The sequence below is a fragment of the Chionomys nivalis genome, chromosome 4, assembly GCF_950005125.1.
Source record: "Chionomys nivalis chromosome 4, mChiNiv1.1, whole genome shotgun sequence".
Taxonomy (NCBI): Eukaryota; Metazoa; Chordata; class Mammalia; order Rodentia; family Cricetidae; genus Chionomys; species Chionomys nivalis.
This window is the reverse complement of record NC_080089.1, coordinates 26,667,257-26,688,557: the sequence shown is the minus strand read 5'-3', so window position 1 is coordinate 26,688,557 and position 21,301 is coordinate 26,667,257. Positions and strand designations below refer to the sequence as shown.

At 44.6% G+C, this 21,301-nt stretch overlaps 1 protein-coding gene across 1 annotated transcript in view; it reads left to right on the top strand.

The window, feature by feature from the left end:
* Positions 1 to 20,860, top strand: part of Jam3 (junctional adhesion molecule 3) — a 55,771-nt gene extending 34,911 nt beyond the window's left edge. Inside the window, exons 2-9 of the mRNA XM_057766391.1 lie at positions 10,036 to 10,101; positions 10,810 to 10,923; positions 15,082 to 15,234; positions 15,649 to 15,851; positions 16,777 to 16,876; positions 17,988 to 18,117; positions 18,201 to 18,255; positions 18,522 to 20,860. Coding sequence (XP_057622374.1) covers positions 10,036 to 10,101; positions 10,810 to 10,923; positions 15,082 to 15,234; positions 15,649 to 15,851; positions 16,777 to 16,876; positions 17,988 to 18,117; positions 18,201 to 18,255; positions 18,522 to 18,557 — 857 coding nt within the window. The 3' untranslated portion in view covers positions 18,558 to 20,860. The remainder of the gene's footprint in view (positions 1 to 10,035; positions 10,102 to 10,809; positions 10,924 to 15,081; positions 15,235 to 15,648; positions 15,852 to 16,776; positions 16,877 to 17,987; positions 18,118 to 18,200; positions 18,256 to 18,521) is intronic.
* Positions 20,861 to 21,301: the final 441 nt, after the last annotated feature.

The following is a 21,301-nucleotide window of genomic DNA, read 5'->3' as shown; positions in this document are numbered from 1 at the left end:
CTTCCCAGTGGACATAGCCCCGGTTAGCTGTCCCCATGGGTATTGCACCACCTGCAGTTGTCTCCTCAGGGACATAGCATCGCCCACGAGAGTCCCTTGTAATCCCAGTGCTGCTTTGTAATCCCACCCCTTCCTCACTGTGCCCCGTTCTGCTTCGGCACTACACAAATACTTATTGTATGTATACTGGTTTGGATTTCCATAGTTTTTAAAAGGATTTTATTTCATTACAGTTTTTAAATTATGTGTATATATGTGTCAGTGTCTGTGTGTGAATTTGTGTCCATGAGTGCAGTGCTTACAGAAACCAGAAGAGGCCACCAGAGTTCCTGGAGCTAGAGTTACAGGTGTCTGTGAGCCACCAGTGTGGGCACCCGGGGCACACCCGGAACTGAACTCTAGTCCTCAGTAAGAACACTGTGTGCTCTTAACCACTGAGCCTTCTCTTCAGCCCTTGTTTTCTGCCAATCATACATAGCTGAATAAAACGGATGTGCTCTTGACCAGACTTTTTTCACCTACCATAGTTATTCTGAGCTTCATCTGTGTGCCTCTGATTTCACCCTTTCTTCTCAGTGCATAGCAGGATTGCTTGAAACAGCGGCAATTGTTTGCTCTTTAGATTGACGAGCATTTGCATCATTTCAGGTTCTTAGTGATACACACACACTTTGCTCCAAATATAATCTCCTTCTCTTTTGTATCTGAGAGCAGTATGGCTGGAGAAGTAGGAATATGTTGCAGTTTTGAAGGACAGTTCTCCAAATTGCTTTATATTTTTACTGGCGACATCAAATGTTTGATGTCTGTGTCAACAGTTGTGGTCAGTCTTTTTAGCTTTGGCCATTCTTGTCAGGGTACAGTGGTGTCTTGCTGTGGCTTTCATTTACAGCTCAGTTGTTGAGCATCTTAGTCTTATCGCCTGAGAGAAGTCTCACACTTCCTCGTCACTGTTGCTTAGGAGTGAAGACAGCCATAGATAATACTCAAATGAAGAGTGCGGATAATTGGCTTGAATATTTTTCTTATTCATTGAGGAAAGAAAAATAAAAGTAAATTGCTTTATCTGTAAGAATATGAGTCAGTGGTCGTGAGTTAGAAAAGATTTTCCTGTAATAGTCTTGGTTGTATATATTCTTGTTCTGTGTTGGTGGAACTGACCTGAAGCTAAACTAACTTCTTTTCTTTCTTTCTTTCTTTCTTTCTTTCTTTCTTTCTTTCTTTCTTTCTTTCTTTCTTTCTTTCTTTCTCTCTCTCTCTCTCTCTCTCTCTCTCTCTCTCTCTCTCTCTCTCTCTCTGTCTTTCTCTCTCTGTCTCTCTCTCCCTCCCTCCCTCCCTCCCTCCCTCCCTCCCTCCCTCCCTCCCTTCCTCCCTCCCTTCCCTTCTAATAAAGATCACTCTTAATTTTCCCATCCTTTAACATCTCAGTTACACTGGATAACTTTATACCATGTTTATTTTTCTTTTAACATAAAGCTGAAAGTCCTGTAGCTTGAATGTTTCTCATTGCTATGATAATGGAATAAACTCGCATACCTCTTTACAGTGGTTGGTGGCTGGTTGAATTATCTTACTATGTTCAGTCTGGGAGCCATGAAGTGGCTGTTCCATTCAAATTCTAAAGTAGGACCATGGTTCTCCACTGCCTTTGACTGCAGCCTGAAGGCTGTTTCCATACATCTCCTGAGGCTACCGAGACAGAGAGGGCCTGGAGAGTGTAAGCAAGATGGAAGACCATTGTGGAGTGTGTGCAGTTAAAATGGAAATATTAACTTTGAATTATTCTTTGTAGCACACAGAGCGCATATTTTTGTCTTGGAATTCTGATACCAGCACTTGTAATGAGATGCAAACAGTGTTTACAGGACTGGGCTCACACAGAGAATGGCTTTGTGCCAAGGTCTCCACTCAGGGCAAATGTTAGGGCTGATGTATTTGCAGATGAGGTGTTTTACAGGATAAGAATGTGCCTTGACACATGTTGTGTATTTAGTCATAACTGCTTGTCATGCCTCAGCACCTCCAAGATGAGTCTCATGGAAAAAGATCAGAGAATTGTATGTGTCTAAACTCTCGAGCCAAGAACAGTATTTGCTAGGTCTGATTAGGCTGCTTTTAGAAAGGTGACAGTGTTGGGTTTGTATGAACACAGTGACCAGCCAAGTCTCTCTACCAAGTATGTTACGATTCCATTGCTATTTTAGCGCAAAGCTAAACTCATGGTAAGCAAAACAGGGATGCTGTCTAGCTCTCTTCCTTCTCTTTCCGTTCTGCCTTTCTCCCCATTCCTGCTCCTGTCCTGGATCTTCTTTGCTCTTCATCTCTCCTTCGTTCTTCCTGGAAGAGCCTGGATGCAGATGGAACGTGAAGGCCATCGTGTTGCATGGCAGTTTGGTACTCAAGACTGTAGCCCGGCTGTCCCCTGTTCCATTGTCTTTTCCCACTGCTTCTGTGCAAACACTGCTCACTTCTCCCTCTACATACCCCAGACCTTCTTACAATGTGTAGAGCTACATGGTAGAGAAAGGAGAGGAGTGGGGCCGCTTCTTCCAGGACAGTTATTTCTGACATGCTAAGTCTACCACAGGCATTGCTAGACAGAGTTTTACGGTTTTCATATTAATCGTGTTTATGTTAAAAAAAATATTTGATGAAGCTGAGCAGTGGTGGTGTACACCTTTAATCCCAACACTCAAAAGGTACAGGCAGAGAGGCAGGTGGATGTCTGTGAGTTTGAGGCTAGCCTGGTCTACAGAACGAGTTCCAGGGATACACAAAGAAACCCTGTCTCTTTAAAAGAAAGAAAGGAAGGAAGAAATCAATCAGCCAATCAACCAACCAGTCAACCAATATTTGATGGTGGAGCTGGAGAGATGGCTCAGCAATCAAGAATGCATCCTCCTCTTACAGAGGACCTGAGTTTGGCACTCAACATCCACATCAGGTGACTCCCAGTCACCTGTAACTCTAGTGCCATCTTTTAGACTCTGAATGTATCCTGTGCACCGTACACCCCCCCATTCTATGGTCCCTCCACCCTAACATACGCACATAATTAAAAATAAAAATCCTTTTCAAAAAACAAATCTTTGGTGACTTGAGATGGGAGACAGTGGGATCAAATAGAAACAGCATCTCATCTGAAGGTTTCCTACTAACTTAACATGGAGATGTCAGAAGCCGCTGCTCAGACTGGGCACTCTGAGTTTCCATTGAAGAGTTCTTCTGAGCAGAAGTACTGTGGAATCTCATACAGTGTTCTTTTAAGAAGTACCACAGCCAGAGCATTAGTATGGCATCATTCTTCAGAGAACATATCTCAGGAGGAGAGGCATGCTAAGGGATTGTCTTTTGAGAATATGAAAGCTGACATATTCAGAATTTATGATGCGGCCCTGCAACCTGGTGACCCTGGAGAGACAGTGGTGTCACCAAATCCAAAGGCATTTTGCTGAAGAACTCCCTTTCCTATCGGGAGGACACTTTTTAATTCTGTTTAGTTCTGCAGTCGATTTTAGGATAATATCTAATGATACCACAGAACCCAGAGTTCCACAGTTTAAATAGTAATGCTATGCAAAAACACCCTCCAAGTTGACACATAAAATTAAATATCCAAGCCAAATTTATGATTTATTTTTTAATCCCATCATGTTTGGCTTGGCCTTTTAAAATTTATTTATTATTTTTAAGACAGGGCCTTGCTTTATAGCCCAAGCTGACCTAAAACCCATTTTTGTCCTGCCCTGGGCTCCCATGTGCAGCACCAGCCAGGCTTATACTTTATCTCAGGGTCTCTTTGATTCTACTGACATTTAGCTTGGCCTTGATCACAGTGGGCGAGCATGGGCAGGAATTCATCCAGCTGTGCTGTGGCCAGCACCTGTTTTGAATGATTTATAGTCTGCTGTGTGTAGTTCTGGACAGTAGTGTTTTGTGTCCTTTCTCCCTCAATTCTTGTCCTTAAATTCCTTGAAAGTTGAAGAATAAGCTCTGAAATTGTTGAAAAGATGCTTTTTACTAAAAAAAAAAAGAAAAAGAAAACCTAAAAAATGAAAACAACAACAATAAGACACCTTTTATGTAAGGTGGGTTTTGCTGAGCAAGTACAAGCAAGCGTTCTGTTTTGATCAGTAAACATGTAGTTAATGTTGACGGCAGAGCCTGTGCGACCGCTTTATATTTAGACTTGAGCCCCAGTGGGCCTGCAGTCCCACAGCGCTGTGTGCTTGAGTCCTGGTTAGGGGAGAGTTTCTTTTGAGCAGGAGACAAAGTGAACAGAATGTCAGAAGGCTAAATATAAATCCTTCGTGAGCTAGTCACACATAAACTAGTTTTTAGCCAACAACATACTGTAGATGGAAATATTTTTAAAAGAAATTTTTTAATCTTGGTTTATAGTACTGAATATAAATCTCAGTTAATGGAATTTACATGAAAAGCCAAGATTATTGATTTTTCTCTTTAGCTGGCCCTGTAGGTAAATAATAGCCACTGTTAAAGATAGAACCCTTTTATCTCTTGTTATTGTAGCATTTTACTTGTGAGTCAGTCGATCTGGTCTACTGTTTATATGATTTTAACTTCAAAAAATAAAAATTAAAATTGGACAAATAGAGATGCACAGTTTCATTGGATTTTGATCAGTGTTAACGTGGGCTGTTGAGTTTGGACCTTCGCTGCAGCTCCCGGGACACCCAGCGAGAGTCAGCTGCCCTCTGCTGTGTTGTGTGTGGGCTGAAGCTCAGCATCTCCCACTTGCTTTAAGTCTGCTTTTGTCATATTTTATATTGTTGGGTGGCTTTGCTTGAGGTCCTAGAAGCATTTTATAGCCAGCAACTCTCTGGGATGGTAAGAGGAAGCATGGGCATCGCCGTGCCGGGCAGCAGGCTGTTTCTGAGTGCAGCTGCATGACTGCTCTAGGCATCCCAGGTAGCACTGCGTGTAGTGGCTCCAGGCATGCTCTGTGAGACCTCAAGCTGTGTACATTCCAAGGAACCAGGGGCAGTTGGGCAATGGTTCTTTTAAAATCGCCTCGTAAAATCAACTATTTTAGTTAGCATAGTGGGTGTCACCATATTTTCATATGGGCGATGTCATTGTACTTTGCTCATATTTGCCCCTCCTCCTGCTTTCCCTCACCTCATCCCTTTCCATCCCCAAAGGCCTCCTGCTTCTGACATTTCCCCCTCTCATATATATGAGAAAATATACACTATTTTCTTTTTCCTTTTACCCTGTTTCCTCTTCTCACCTTTTTACACTTCTTCCAATGCCGTGTGTGCGCATGCACGCACATGCATTTGTGTAGCTGCATAAGAGAGAAAACGTGCTGTCTTTCTGAGTCTTGCTTAGACTTACTCACAACTTTAAACAAGTGAAGAAGGGTCACCGCGTGTCTTGCCCCCCATTCTGTCCCCAGACCCTGGCAGAATCTCTAGGTCTTCCAGCACCGAGGGAGGAAACTACAGTTGTCCACAGCTCTACGATTGTTCCAGATGAGGAAAGGGAAGGGGAAGCCAAGAACATGCAGCTTGAGGTGCTCTGGCAACAAGGAAGGGCATTGTGAACGTCAGCGCACCCGCATTTCCTCCCTTCCCTTATCGGCAGTATCTTGTGGGCTCCCCGCACTCCCCCTTAACTTAGTTCCATGTCTTCAGCAGGAGGAAGAGGTGTTGGGTTGAAGATGACGGTGCCAACTGCACATCACCCCAAAGCCTTTTTAAGGGCACTTCCCTGCAAACTCATCTAGAAAAAGGTCTCCGTAAAACAATGGTCTATCAATTTAGACTTCAAGGTCTGATTTATGTTTTCCTTTTAATATAAAATCTCTGTTTACATCTATCTGTTGCTGTCTATTTCCTAGTGGATTTTAGCAGTTTGTTTTCTACAAGAAAATATATGAAATAAATCAGGAAGTAGGAATGACAAGTCCAAAACTCCTGGCCTGTAGTCTTGACTGTCCTTGTCGTCACTAATGTCTCTAGGCTCTGTTCCCCTGCCTGGAAGTACGTGCCGTACTCCTTAAACTCAAGGATACCAGGAGGTGGAGTCAGTATTGAGAACGTCTTGTTAGCTAGCCCCAGTGCTGCACAGATGTACAGCTCATTAGAATCCCAGCAGCACTGTGTGCGTCCTTGCCCTGCTCCATTGCCTGTCAGAGTACTGGGGGAGGGCACCAGTGTCTGCTCGTTCTTTTCTTTACAATAAGTTTCAGTCTGCAGCAGGATGGTAATTTCCTTTAGCAGAATAGTCAGCTTATCTACAAGAAGCAAACCATCCTAGTTGGTGCCTGTCAAAATGCTGCTGTCTGTAAGTTTAGGTCATATTTCTGGTCTTTCTGCTCTGCACACTGCTAACAGGCTCCTCATATGTGGAATTTTAGACTCCATGGCTGGCAGATTTTCATGTGACATACCTTCCCCTGACTTTTTTCAGGAAAAGCACAAATTCTGCTTGTGGGTATAATGTCCAGAAGGATGGAATGCTGGTGTTTTTTGGAGTTAGCTTCTTAACCAGAGGATATGAACATGAGGACGTGACCCGAGGTCCGCTGACCTGCTCAGCTGCTTTTGCTCTGCTCAGACTTAAGGATGCCAACTTTTCTCTGGCTTGCTCTCATTGTGTTACCAGTTCCCTGTGTTTGGTGCATCTAGAATATCCTTGCCTCTGGACCATTGTAGCTTTGGGGAAATAGATAGATCGTAGATAGGGGTTTCCAGATGTTTATCATCCCTCCTTCACTCCTCTTTTTTGAGACAAGGTCTCATTCTGTAGCCCCAATTGGCCCTGAATTTTCCATGTATTATAGTCTGGCCTCAAGTCCTTGATCCTCCAGCCTCACACCTCCTGGTCCTGAATCACAGGCCTGGTGCTTCATTGCTTTCTTTTTATTTAATTGTTTTAAGGTATTTTTTTATTTTTTGAAAATGTCACAACGTATTTTGATTACATCCATATATCACGACCACCTTCCAACACCACACCCTGTTACCCCCTACCCTGGTTCTCTTCCAGCTTCATGTCCTCTTTTTGTTACTGTTGTTATTAATAACCGTGAGTCAAATTAGTGCTCTCCATATCTACACGAGGGTGTAGTCATCCCTTGGGACATGAGCAGCTGTATCCCCAAAGGAAGTTGGACTCTTTTTCTCTCAGGCGCCATCAACTGCCAAGACTTCCTTCACTAAGAATGGGGCCTTGGGCCCTTCCCAGTCCAGATTGGAATGCTGACTGACTTGATCTTGTACGGGTCTTGTGCCAGTAACCACAGCTACTGTGACTCCGTGAATGCAAAGCCATGTTGTATCCAACGGTGAGCACTTCACATCTCTCTTCTCCAGCCGCTAGTGTTTACGGTCTTCCCACCCCAGTTTGTGAAGTTCCCTGAGCTTTGGATGGTGTGACGTTAATACAGATGATGCATGCATAGCTGAGCATTCACAATTCTTTGTACTTGGCACTTGGACCAAGTACAAAGTCTATGCATTAACAACTGTCCACTGCAAGAAGAAGCTTCTCTGTCCAAGGTTGAGAGCAGTAGAAATCCATGGCCATGAACAAAAATCTATAGAAAGTAGTTTGACAACATGGTCATTTAGCAAAAGAACAACTGTGGGATTTCCAAGTCATAAGCCTTTGACTAGGTATATAGTATTAGGCACAAAACACCTCCCGTGGAGCAGGTTACTCCCATAACAGTCATGCCATTATCATACCAGTGGCCATATCTTACAGGAGGTCAGTATTGTAGCACACAGTGCCCAGCCACTTAGTCAAACTGTTGGTGTCTTTTCTCCTTAGCACTCTGCTTGGCACCTTCTGGTACAGTTTAAGCTAGTTTCCTGGTGAGTTTGAGTTGATAGTTTGAGTTGCTTTCTCTATATCCTGCATCCAGCGCTAGTGGTGTCTTTATCAAAAATGTCTTACATCTAATTAGTGGACAACTAAGAGCAATGGCAATGGCTGTGTTGATCTGAGTGCCTCTGAGGACTCTATGACCATTAACCAAAGAGAGGCTTATATCAGGCCATAGTAGCAAGTCTGTGGGAGAATTTTCTTGATTAGTGATTGCTATGGGAGGGCCCAGACCACTGTGGGACCCTGTGCAGGTGGTCTTGAGGCATATAAGAACAGGCGAGCAAGCCACGAGGAAGAAGCCAGTAAACAGCATCCCTCCATGGCTTCTGCTTCAGATGCTGCCTTGACTTCCCTCAATGACGACGTGTGAAAGGATTTGTAAGATGAAATAAACCCTTCCTTTCCCAAGTTGCTTTGGTCATAGGGTTTTATTATAGCAATGGAAACCCAACCTAAGATACTAAGTGCCGTTTAAAAATAAAATGTAGGCTAGAGAGAGAATTTGGTCAATCAGGTGCTTGTCTTGAAAGCATCGAGGATGCAAGTTAGCTCTCTAGAGTCACATACAGTTGATGGTTTCCACTTTCAAAACTCTTGCCTTATATTCTCTTAGATTATGAGAAATAGAGGTTTTATGGTAGGCACACATATCTGTTGGCCTTTGTGAAAATCGACATTGTCAGCACTGTAGCCACCCCGGTGCCTAAAGAGCAGTCCTGGAGTTCATGCTGTTGTCTGCTCTGGTGTTTACAGTACACTGATAAATCTCCCCTTCTCCTTACACTCTGCCTTTCTCTAGCTTCTTGTGACTCTCAGCGATCTACCTCACTTCATACTTTATCTCATATTCCTTATAAAAGAGACTGATTTAGTCGTGCAGGCTCTTAGAGTCACCTCAGGAACTCTGTGGTCATCTTTAGGAGGTCTCAATCCCTCAAAGCCAATTTTAGTTTGTCGTCTAAATCAGAGCAACCATACCAAAAGAACATTAGTGGTGACTTCCATTAGAAGGAACTTGGGTGGGCTTGGCAGTGCATCACATGTTACTCCCCACTCATGAGCCACTGGGAGCCTTCAGATCGCAGGAGAAATAGTGTTATACTTGCAGTATTTTCTGCTGACCCTCAGAAAGGGCAGCTCGTGGTTACCCCAAACCAGGTTATCTTCAGGTGTCTTGGTTCTGCAGCCTTCCATAGAAGTAACAGCAGCTCAGGTATATTCTGATTCTGCTTTCCACCACCTTTTTATTCAACCCTTCCAGACTTTTGCTAAAATGGGAGTGAATTCTCAGTAAATAAGGAAGCGAACACACATCAGAATCACTGTATAGGTCCAAGACTTGTGATTCTGCAGTCTAAACTTACCAGCTCACAGCGCTGTCTTTAGCCACAGAGTAAGCCAGTGTCCTGAACCATCAGTAAACATTTCTGTGTCCAAACACTCATGGGGAATGACAACTTTTCTTAGAGGCTAGCAGCTGAAGGACAACATATAGGTGGTTTATTATCCCTGCGAGATTGGTTGGAAAATATTGAGACCATGGAGGCAGCATATCTTCATTTCATCAAATCTACAAACTTAGCTGCATGGAAATCACTGTACTGTTACCCCTCTCTCATGTCACTGAAGTCTGGTGTGAACTTCTCCATGTACTAGATGCACTGGGCTAGATGAACATACAGTAAGGCAGACTCTGAGTTGGCTGATCACTGTGCCAAAGAAGGATGTGGCCATCCTGAAGGGGAGGCTTCAGGTCATGTTTTTTTTTAAACTGTACTGTGCCATCAAGATTGCCTTTATAGGACTTGACACCTAGAGGAAAAGGAAAGGCAGGGGAGGGATGGTAGAGGCCCACAGTCTGTATGAGAGGTGGCAAAGCATCAATAAAGAAGTGCTCGGAAAGGCTTTATCATTCTAAGGGCTTTGTCTGGGATGGAGAAGGAAAACGGGCTTAAAGAGACTTCTCTTTCTCTTGGTTCCTCCAGAGGGCATAGTGAAAGGAAAGCATCACTTCTGGTTGTCTCTAAGAGACTGGATAGGATGTATTTTCCGTCCCCTGTGCGTTGTGGCAGACATCCACAGCCACATGGAAGGAAAAGCTGTGGCCTCCACCCAGTGTTCCTTGCTCTGTTGGGACTGTAGAGTATCTAATTTTACTTTTGCTTTCCCCTTCAGGCTGCTTGATAGAGGCAGTGGATCTCAAGTCCAGCAACCGAAACCCAGTGGTACATGAATTTGAAAGTAAGTACAAATAAACAGAGCGGAATGGGCCCCCTGGTGGACATTGTGTAGTTCTGCAGCCAACCTAATACCTGTTCCTCTATTACGATTATTTAATTTAATTAATTAATTAATTTATACATTTGTTTGTTTTAGACAGGATTTCACTGTTTAGCTCTGGCTGGCCTGGAACTCACAGAGACCTACCTGCCTGCCTCTGCCTTCCAAGTGCTAGGATTAAAAGTGTCCACTACCATACCCAACCTATTATCATTTAAAAAGATATTTATTTTATTTGTGACTGTGTGTCTGTCTGTGCACATGTTGGGGGGGGTGCAGAGGCCAGAAGGGGGCCTTGGATCTCTAGGAGCTGGAGTTACAGGTAGCTGTGTGCTGGACATTGAACTGCTCTCTGCAAGAGCAGTAAGTGCTCTTAACCACTGGGCCACCCCTCCAGCCCCTACTCCCCTACATGTTATGGTGAAGAATGCTCAGGATGGCTATGGTGTATGAGTAGATTAGTGTGTACTCTGCGGTTTATATTTGGTGCCATCTCTCTCCTGCCTATCACTGTGCCTGCACAACAAAGAAATCGTGTATCATAGATTCAGCGTCTTTAAAGGAAGGTGTATTCCCTATAGTGTAATCCTCACTAATTTTTACGGCAAAAAAATCATCTCAAAATCTTGGGAAAATTAAGCTTATACTTTTTCTCCCACTGCTCATTAGGTGTGGAACTGTCTTGTATCATTACGGAATCACAGACAAATGACCCTAGGATTGAATGGAAGAAAATCAAAGGTGGTCAAACCTCATATGTGTATTTCAACAACAAGATTCAAGGTAAGAACCCATGGTCCTCTGTGCTACTCACTTCTCTTTTGTCCACAGGCTTTGGAATTTATTCACAGCAGAGATTTGCCCAAGACTGCTAACCTGCACCTGCATTTAGGACTGTTCTGATTTTCTTGTGAAAATTTCAACTTTAGCATTGATATTTTGAGCCTCTCTGTACCTTTAAGATGCAGATTGAACAGTAGCAGCTCATTAGTAAAGACATCTAATCTCTGCACAACCTACCTGTCTACCTGTCTGAGAAGTCACAGCAAACAGCTTCCTTAGCCTTGTTGTTATGGCCCATGGCAGATAAAGTGTGAGCAAGTAACAAAAGGGTCATCACAGAGCTGCACTCTCTGGTGTGGAGGGCCGGGGTCTCCCTCCATTGGCTGGCGGGACTAACATAAACTGCCATTGGATGTCGAGGAGGAGGAGGAGAATGAGGGCCAGGCGTCTGGACAGTAGACTGCAGAGTGCTGGGTAACCAGACAATGGTGGGAGATGTGGTGGCGGGAAAGGATGCTGCATTATGGACACACAGAAGCCAGGAAGACCGTTGCTGATGAGAAGAGCTGCAGCCAGAGAGGGAAAAGAGGAAGACATGAGGTGTTCTAGCTGTCAGACAAACCAGGACAGTAGATAATACTCATCAAAGGTGCTAGGAGAACCACGTGCTCATACGCTTTGAAGACTCAGGTGAAAAGAGATTGGAGATAACAAGACTGAGAACAGGACCTTAGCATATCAGGTTTCCTTGCAGTCTGGTGGCAGGGGTTGCTCACAGTGGCTGAGCTGAGCTACAGACGTGGCAAGGGTAGAATTGCTAGGACTTGGCAGTGCTGAAGGAGGTAGTGGTGGGGCAATGGGAAGCTTCAGTGTTACAGCTCTGAGAGTAAGGGGATTCTGGCAGTGAGGAGCCAGGGAATGCCATAAAGTCACACCACACAACAAATTTCACGTAAGAGATTTACTGGGAAAAGCACAGCGGGATTGTTAACTACCTTTGCTCTGAAGAGAAGTAGCAGAGAACTGGGCATTATGTAGGGTTTCTTGGTGGGTGGAGCTTTCCAGGGTGGCCTGGGATTGGAGGGATTTTGGACTGTCTGATCTTGGGACAAGCTCAGGGATTGGTGGGATTCTGTGTTCTGATGTTGGGCTTTTTTTCTGTAGGGTGGGGCCTGGCCACCCTCCTGCCTCAATGGGCTGGAAAAGGCCTGTTAAGACAGTTAGAGGAGTCTGGGAAACGGGCTTCTTGCACCTCTGACGGGCTTTATACATAGTAGGGTGTCATTTTCCTTCTCACACTGAGGGAAGAAATAAATAGGAGGTCCAGTGTGGGTCTGTTCAATTTTAGGGAAATCATAGTCTCTGTGATTTGAGTTCTACATGTTATCAGGAATTAGATGCTCCTAGAAATAGTTTGTTGACTACAACTGTAGCTCAGTGGTGTAGTGTGTGCCCAGCATTCATAAACCCTGAATTCAGTCTCTAGGACTGAGGAGGGAAAAAAAAGGTCAAAACCCAACAACATCCAAGGGCGGAATGTGTATCCTAGTAATGGTACCCTTTGAAGGCTCACAACTCCAGGGGATCCGAGCCTTCTTCTGGCCTCCACAGGCCGTGCATGTGTGATGTAGACAAAACATCCGTATATAAAATATAAGTAAATCTAAAAAACTCCAATCTTATTAAAAACATAAAAACCCAATGTATTCTGGGGGCTGGAGAGACAATTGAGTTGCTTAGAGTGTGTACTGTTGCAGAGGACCTGAGCTTAGTTCCTAGCACCACTGAAGGCGGCCTTAGCTCCAGCTCCCGGGTATCCGACATCCTCTTCTGTGCTCTGAAGACACTGCCCTCGTACCTACACATACCCACACACATATACATACAATAACAAAGTAAATCTGAAAGAAAGAAAGAAAACTCCTATTTCCCTAGAGCAAGGGGTGTGGGTGGGCAGAGTGATGGACCACTGATCAACATGCACAAGACCCTAAGCATCCCTTGCATCACAAACAATAGCAGCTTTCTTTTTATAGACTCTTAGTCATAGCAATGGCTACTACAAGGAACATCTACCACAGGGAACCAGGTTGGAGGCAGGACTCGTCTTATGCTTTGGTGTAGGACCGTGCCCAAAGCACATGTTAGATCTGTCCCCCTTGAAGTTGTCATAAGCACATAGGTATGGAACCGCCACCCTGTCCAATCCCAGAAACTTTCTGTAGCCAAGAAAGAAAGCCATGCCCGCGAACAGTCAGGACTCTTCCCTCACCCCTTAGCAGCCCTCTGTCTACTCTGTCTCTCTGCATCCCTTTTGGAGACTTCATATAAAGGGGACATTATCCTTTTGTTCTTGGCTTCTTTCACTTAGCATAGTACTTTCAGAACTCATCCACCTTTATCGTGGATCAGAACTTTGTTCTCTTTGGTAGCTGTCAGTGTTCATTGTGTGGTTACTATGTTATTATGTCCACTCATCAGCAGATGTGTGTGTAGTTGACTACTTTCACATGTTGGCTGTCAGTATTCTGCACTCATGTACACCTGGTATACAGACATACGTACAGATCATACAGTAGCTGCACGGTGAGTTTTTGAAGAAACTGTCAGACTGCTTTCCAAAGTGGTGTCTTTTTTTTCTTTAAAATTTTATTTTTGGTGTCTAAGTATTTTGTCTGCAAGCATATCTGTGTACAAGATCTGTGTGCTGGGTGCACAGAGGATAGAAGAGGGCATTGGCTCCCTTGGAACTGGAGTTGTGTGTGGATGGTTGTGAGCCACCATGTGGTTGCTGCGAACCAAACCTGGATCCTCTGCAAAAGTAATATAAATGTTCTTAGCCACCTAGCCATCTACCCAACCATGGCTTCACCGTTTTACATTTTCATTAGCAATGCCAACCCCCACCCTACCCCTGGAGTCTTACCAACACTTGTGATCACCTGACCTTTGACCTTAATTGTCTTAGTGGATGTATGAAGATGTCTCCCTGAAGCTGCACCTTCATGTGCTTATTGGGCAGCTATATATTTTCTTGGCACAACATCTAATCGACTGTTAGGTTCACTTGCAAAACTTGTATATTGTTATTGCACTGGAAATTTCTGTATTCCAGGGACTAGTCTGATGTGACGTGGAGAGTTTCTCCCATTCTGTAGATTGTCTGTTCACCTGCTTATGTTTTTTAACTTGAAGAAATCTAATATAACTCCATTTTTTGGGGCTTATGTCTTTGCTGTCATATTTAAGAAGCTATTATATAACTCGGGGTCATGAATATTATGCCTTCTGGAGAGATGGCTCAGTGGTTGAGAGTTCTGGCTGCTTTTGCAGAGGACCTAGGTTTGATTCCTAGCACCCACATAGTGGCTGGCAACCATTTGTAACTTAGGCTCCAGGGCATTTGATTCTGATTTCTGTGAACACCAGGCACACACCTGGTGTACAGACATACGTACAGGCAAAACATTCATACAGTAAAGTAAATAAATCTAAAAAAAATATTCCTTTTTCTCCCTCAATACTGTTTTGGTTTTTGGGATAACACTTTGCTGGCCTGGAACATACTGTGTTGCCCAGGCTAGCCTCAGGTTCAAGTTCCTGTAAGTTTAGAGTTGCAAACAGATGTGCCATTAAGCCCAGCTCTCATTTGACATTTTTCCCCTCAAGACAAGGTTTCTCTGTGTAGCCCTGGCTGTCCTGAAACTGTGGAGACCAGGTTGGTCTCAGACTCACAGAGATCCGCCCGTCTCTGCCTCCCAAGTGCCCCACCACCTGGTTTCTTACTAAATTCTTCTGTAGGTGTTTTTTGACTAGGGAGGGCAGCCTATGTTTAGCTTTTCTTCTTTTGTATGTGGATAGCCACAACATCCTTTGTGGATTTTGATTTTTAATGTTTATTTGGTTCTCCTTTTAGTGGGAATTCTCTCTTGGAGATAATAAAGAAGAAACAAGATTCCTGGCTTTATCTTAAATACCAGTTATTATTTTTGATGCTCAGGTCGCATATGGGAAGAAGTCAGTGGCCCAGTGCTCACACACGTCACTTCTTTCATCTGGGGACAGGACAGAAAGCAGGCTGCAGTCTTTTGCTCTGCCATCGAGTCCAGCCCCACACTGTCTTCCAGTGCTTAGCAACTCGTGTCTCCTTTTTCACAGGGGACCTGGCAGGTCGTACAGATGTGTTTGGAAAATCTTCATTGAGGATTTGGAATGTGACACGGTCGGACTCAGCCGTCTATCGCTGTGAGGTCGTTGCTGTAAATGACCGAAAACCCGTTGATGAGATTACCATTGAGTTAATTGTGCAAGGTGGGAACCCATCAGTGTAAAACACCTTACGAGTCCTTAGCTCTAGAATAAGAGACCAGCTCATTTTTTGATTTCATTCTTCCAGAGCTGCATCCCTGGGCTGTCTGCAGTTTGGAGAGGGGAGCTAGTGAGGCTGTCAGGAGGTGGTGGGAAGGGTGGGAAGTTGGAGACAGAGGCTGAGCACCTGGTGTGTTCCTTACCAGCCTAGGGCCCTGCCTTTGCATAATCTCCTTTTCAGTTTACTCCTGAACGTGGAAGGACTGGAAACTGGGATTGGACACACTGGGTGGAATGAGCTCCAATAGCAGGCAGCCTGCAGATGGTCTGTGGTCTTTGGAGCTGGTTTACTACCCTGGGTTTTGTTATGAAGGGCTTCCACTGAAATTTAAACACCGACCTGTATTTTACCTGCAGTGAAGCCTGTGACCCCTGTCTGCAGAGTACCGAAGGCTGTGCCCGTAGGCAAGATGGCGACACTGCAGTGCCAGGAGAGCGAGGGCTACCCCCGGCCTCACTACAGCTGGTACCGCAATGATGTGCCACTGCCTACAGATTCCAGAGCCAACCCCAGGTTCCACAATTCCTCTTTCCGTGTGAACTCCGAGACGGGCACTCTGGTAAGAGCTCCTCGAAAGCGAGGATGCAGATGCGTTTGTTGCAGCCTTGGATGCTTTAAGGAAACCTGTACAGCTAGAAAAGACCAAAGGGCAAGTAAACAAATGTGTGGGCAGTATTAGAATCCTAGTTTGATCAGTCGAACAGGTAAATCAGCATGTGAGGGAAATATGATTATTGGGCAGATGTTTGATATTAAGCAATTATTAACACAATTGTATTGTGATTATAATTCTTCAGTCCTTATCATACACAGTAGTGTTTCTCAACTTGGGGGTTGAACGACCCTTTCTCTGGGGCCACCTAAGACCATTGGAAAACACAGATATTTACAGGAACATTTATAACTGTGACAAAATTACAGTTATAGAGTAGCAATGAAACAGTTTTATGGTTGGGGGTCACCACAACATGAGCAATGGGATTAAAAGGTCAGAGCATTAGGAAGGCTGAGAACCATTGATGTAGAGATAGATTCTTAGGGATAACACATACCTGGAATTTACTTCAGAATAACCTACTGGTAGTGGGAGGCCACAAGGGAGACAAAAAGAAAGAAAACAAAGGCTTGGACGAGCAGCAGAGGACATGCTGGCCTTGAGGCACTTCTCAGCAGGGGGTTGTCTTGGCTTGCACACCCAGCTGCATGCAGTGATCAGGTGAATCGTGACAGGATATTTGGTACTGTCTAAGGAGAGTTATTAGGATTGCTTTGACTTCACAGTGAAAGTGAAGCTGGCTTCTCTGTATCCTGGAGAGAACTCCTTGTTGCAGGCTCTGAGGTGAGGATCACGTGCCAGGGAAGCCATAGGAAGGCCACAACAGATGAACTGACTACTGTGTGACTCATCAGGCCTTTGCCAGCCTTGGCGTCTGTCTCTCCGTTTGTCGTGTTGAGTGAAGTAATACTTGTCATTTCTGAAACAGGTTTTCAGTGCTGTCCACAAGGACGACTCTGGGCAGTACTACTGCATTGCTTCCAATGACGCAGGCGCATCCAGGTGTGAGGGGCAGGACATGGAAGTCTGTGAGTCATTTGAGATCACTCTGGAGTCTGGGGATTGAATAGGACATTTGGAGATGAATGCTTGATGTCAGGTTAGCTAATAATCATTCTGCCATGCGTCAGTTTTCCTCTGGCGCTGACATGGGACTCATCAGATCCAGTGGAGCCTGAGGATTGTGTGTATGAAAAAGCACAGGGTCTAAATAAGTAGATCCTCAGACAAACTTCCGGGCAGCTTTGGGTGTTGGCGACACAGTCATGGAACTTTCACAGGGTGCAATAAACTCTTTGGAAAATGATTGAGGTGTCAAAACCCAGTTGTATGGGGAACCTGACAGGCTTCTAAGAATTTAACCTGTCATAATAGCTAGGTTTTCAGGAAAAGCACCATGCTTTTCCCTGTTCTGTGATGTTATCTCTTGGGAGTGGGCTCACGGGAGGAAGTGGATAGGCTGAGTTGAGCCACATGGGGAGCTTCTCAAATTCTCAGTTGTGGCCACCCCTAGGACAGTGGTTTCCATAGCCTGCTGGAGGACTGTTACACACAGGGCCCAGGGAGCATTTGCTGTTGTAGGAAGGTTTCCTGCATTCTTCGTGCATCTTTGTTTACATAAAGGAAATAAACTACTGGAGCCTCTGCCGGGATCTTGCAGGGATTCTAAGAGGGCCGAGGATGGGCGGCCAGTGAAGGGAAAGGGCAGGTTCGCACGTGACAGTTTTATGTCTAAGATTTGAAGCTTTCTTTTCCCCAGGTAACCCCAGGTAATCCACAGCAAAGGCAGGCCATGCAAATTAAGGTTGCTTGCCTTAGGGCTCCTGGCTCTTAATTCTACAGAAATATAGCCATTTCTCCATGAGTAATATCTACAAGATCTTAAAGCCTTTTCTACACTGGCAAACTTCTCAGTGGCTTTGAGTGTGACTAGCATGTTTCACGATTAGGGATTACGGTAGCCTTTATCTTCTAAACCAGAGAGATGTTAAGAGTCACTTTCCTCTTTTGGATAAAGTAGGCATGAATGGACAGAGGGGTAAATGGGGTAGGGTGGCGGTAGGTGTTGGAAAGGTGACTTAAGAAAGTCCAGGTCTTTTGAATGATCACACCATCTCTGCCCATAAACCTTTTCTGTAGATGATCTGAACATTGCTGGGATTATTGGGGGAGTCCTGGTTGTCCTTATTGTTCTTGCTCTGATCACGATGGGCATCTGCTGTGCATACAGACGTGGCTGCTTCATCAACAATAAACAAGATGGAGAAAGGTATGCCTGCCTTGTCTGAAGGTGAAGTTCAGGCTTGCATTAACAAATTGGCACACCACTGAATGGTCCTCTTCTGTTCACAGTTATAAGAGCCCAGGGAAGCACGACGGAGTTAACTACATTCGGACAAATGAAGAGGTAAGAGAGCAGAAAACCCATGCCAGGAGACCAAGCGATTTGCAAGGTACCTGGGAGTTATAGTGTACCCCCGAGCTCCTTGGCCGTCATGGTAACTCCTTCCTTGTGGGTTCACAGTGCTAATGCGGTTTATTTACTTTCCTCTGCTAGTGTTGCCCTGGTTTCCTCTTTGGGCGGCATGGTTAGCCTACATTTGATTTGATCAGTGTCTCCTACACCACTCACCGAAGCCCCCGAACTGTTGGTTCTTTGTGCTGTCTTTCCAGGGTGACTTCAGACACAAATCGTCCTTTGTCATCTGAGACCCGATGGCTGGGAGAGCATTGCAAATACCTCTACTGGAGACTGGTCAAGGATGCTGCGAGCCCAGGGCACCTACAGAGCGCCATGCAGAAGCTTTTTGTTTTGGCCAAAGTCGACTCCTTCCTTGCTCTTTAACAAGCCACGTGAATAAAAGAAATCCTCCTGAAGATGGCATAGTAACTTAGATTGTTGCTAGCCTTTTCCCCTTAGAGGGATTAGGATGATCGTCAAAGCTTTTCTGTTATCAGTTCTCTTGTGCAGGAAAACTTGGACCGTTTCTTGACCCCGGGTTGTTTAGTAGCCAGGACGACACTGGCTGTGAGAAGATGAGGGGCCGGGCTGCAGCAGCAGCAGCTGTGTGAGCTCGCCTGTGATGGTGTCCCAGGAAGGTTTCAGGCGGTCAGTGCCTTGCTCTCTGGACCCTGACCCACCGTGTTGCCTCTCTTGATTGGCCAGTATTTTCATGTCCATCCTAGAGAATCTATTTGGATCAGCATTTTGTAAAAACCCAAATCAGAAAGGTAAAATTGCTTGCTGGAAAGAGAGTTCTTATCCAGAGAACTCTTGTTCGCAAGAGCTGCCAGCATTTAGGAGAACCTGTCTTAAGCTAAGTCTGAAATGGTACTGAAGTCTGCTTTTCTATTGATCTTGCTTATTTTATAAAATTTTAACATTCTAAATTTTTGCTAAAGATGTATTTTGATTATTGAACATTTCTATATAAACTGTAAATATATTGCCACACAGTATTTCAAAACATATTTTTTTAAGAGTTCAATTTAAGATTAGAAGGCTTGGGCTACTAGTGTTCAACTGGAAACTACCAGTAATAAAAGTCTTTTAAGGAATTCTCTTTGTTCACAAAACGTTTTAGCATTTTTCTTAAGAAAACCACTGTTGCTTAGGAAACCATTAAAGACTTTTAATTTAGTCATGTTTGTATCTTTCTGTATAAAGAAACCCTGGGAACTCCTGGGCTAGTTTTGAATGGTCTCTTCCTGAGCTTTCCTATTCCCAGAGAGGTACGATGCAGACAAAGCTGGATGGTTCCTGGGGTTAGTTCACTGCTCATGGTCACTAACTCGTGTAGGATGGAACGTCCCTGACAGCCTGCACAGCCCTGGCCTCAGCTCTGTACCCGGATCAGATGTTCACTGGTGGTATTCTGGGCTGTGCAGTGCTTGCTGGTCTTAGGTGGGAAGCCGAGGAAGGCTGGTGACCAGTGGCATCCCAGTCTTTGGGTGCGGTGACAGTGCTCAATCTGTTCTGGAAAGGTCATAAGACAAAGGCGGTGTAGTTGTTTTTAAAATTCATTTTAATTATTTGTTTAGTTGATAAGTGCATCCAAGGCTAAAGGCAATTTGAAACCGAACCTGTCAACTCCAGTAATATTTAAAAAGATTCTACTGTTCTTTTTGTTGTGATGAAAGTGGCCAACGCTGCAGGCTGTCTCCCCTAGGACAAGCCCTTGTGTCCAGCCCAGCTCTTTGAAGCCAGTCAGAAAGCACAGCCAAGGTACAGAGCCAGATGGGGAGCAAAGTGAAATACCCGACCAAAAGCAGTTTTCTAATTTTTATTTTAAATCTTTTATCTACCGGAGACACTACTCATTTTATGGAACATTAAAAACACCATTCAAAAGCCTTTATTCTTCAGGAACAGACGTCCTTGGTCTCAAACACTTTACCATGCTAGATCAGGATGTAAAGTGGTTTGAAGCCAGGGGCGTCTAAAGGAGTTCCTAAACCTACCTTGCACCCAGAGAGGTTTTTATGGAGGAGCTAGCCACTTTGTGATCTTAATATTTTTTTTATACTTCTACAGTCCCCCACCCCTTCCTTTTTTCACTGAATACTTGAAGCACACCGTTTTTTTTTTTCTTATGTGGAAGGCTATATGCTAAGATACTGGCAGGAACAGTAGGGTGGGAATTCTGTGCCTGTCCAGCACAGCCCGGTTTCTCTTGCTCTGTATCCTGGATAATCTCATCCCTCCTCTCTACCCCTGCCCCTCTCTTGGTAGAGCAGGACAGCCGCAGCTCTGAAGGGTGCGGTGGGAGAATAATGCACTGACCTTCCAGTGGCTGTCACAGCAATAGGGCAGCCGTGTCGCTCCCTCTTTTTCTCTTTAATGCCCTAGGCATTCTTTCACAGTGCCATGGGAACTAGTCTGACAAGGCAACACTTGAGCCTGGAAAGCAGGAGCCTGTGACTGGACAGAAGTGGCCTGAAGGAGCTCACTGACCTGTAAGATGTGAATGTGATTGAAGGAACCTGAAAGAGGCTGGTTTTTTGTTTGTTTTTGACTATTGATGTTGAAGTTGTTGTTCATAGACGTTACAGACTTATACTAACACAACTGCAATTTGGTTATTTGTTAAAACTCGCTCATTTATAAAAACCTAAAAAAAAAACACAAAATGAAACCATTTCTTTCTTTGTGTTAGTTGATCCTGTATTCTTAGCATCTGGCTAGGCACATACTCTGCAAAGGCTACACCACAATAAGAAAAGCCACATCGGTATCAGCCAAGTGTTCACTCAGGAGCAGCGATGACGTGTATCCCACCAGCTGTCAGAGCTTCTTTACAGCGGAGAACAGTAATTCTCCATTCCCAACTCTAGCTACCACATGCACACTACAAACGCCAGTTCCAGTGCTGGAGGCTTGCCTAGGCACACCTGCTCCTGCCTTAGCATGGGGCACATGGGGGCAGGAGGAGGGTGGCACTAGCCAGCTATGG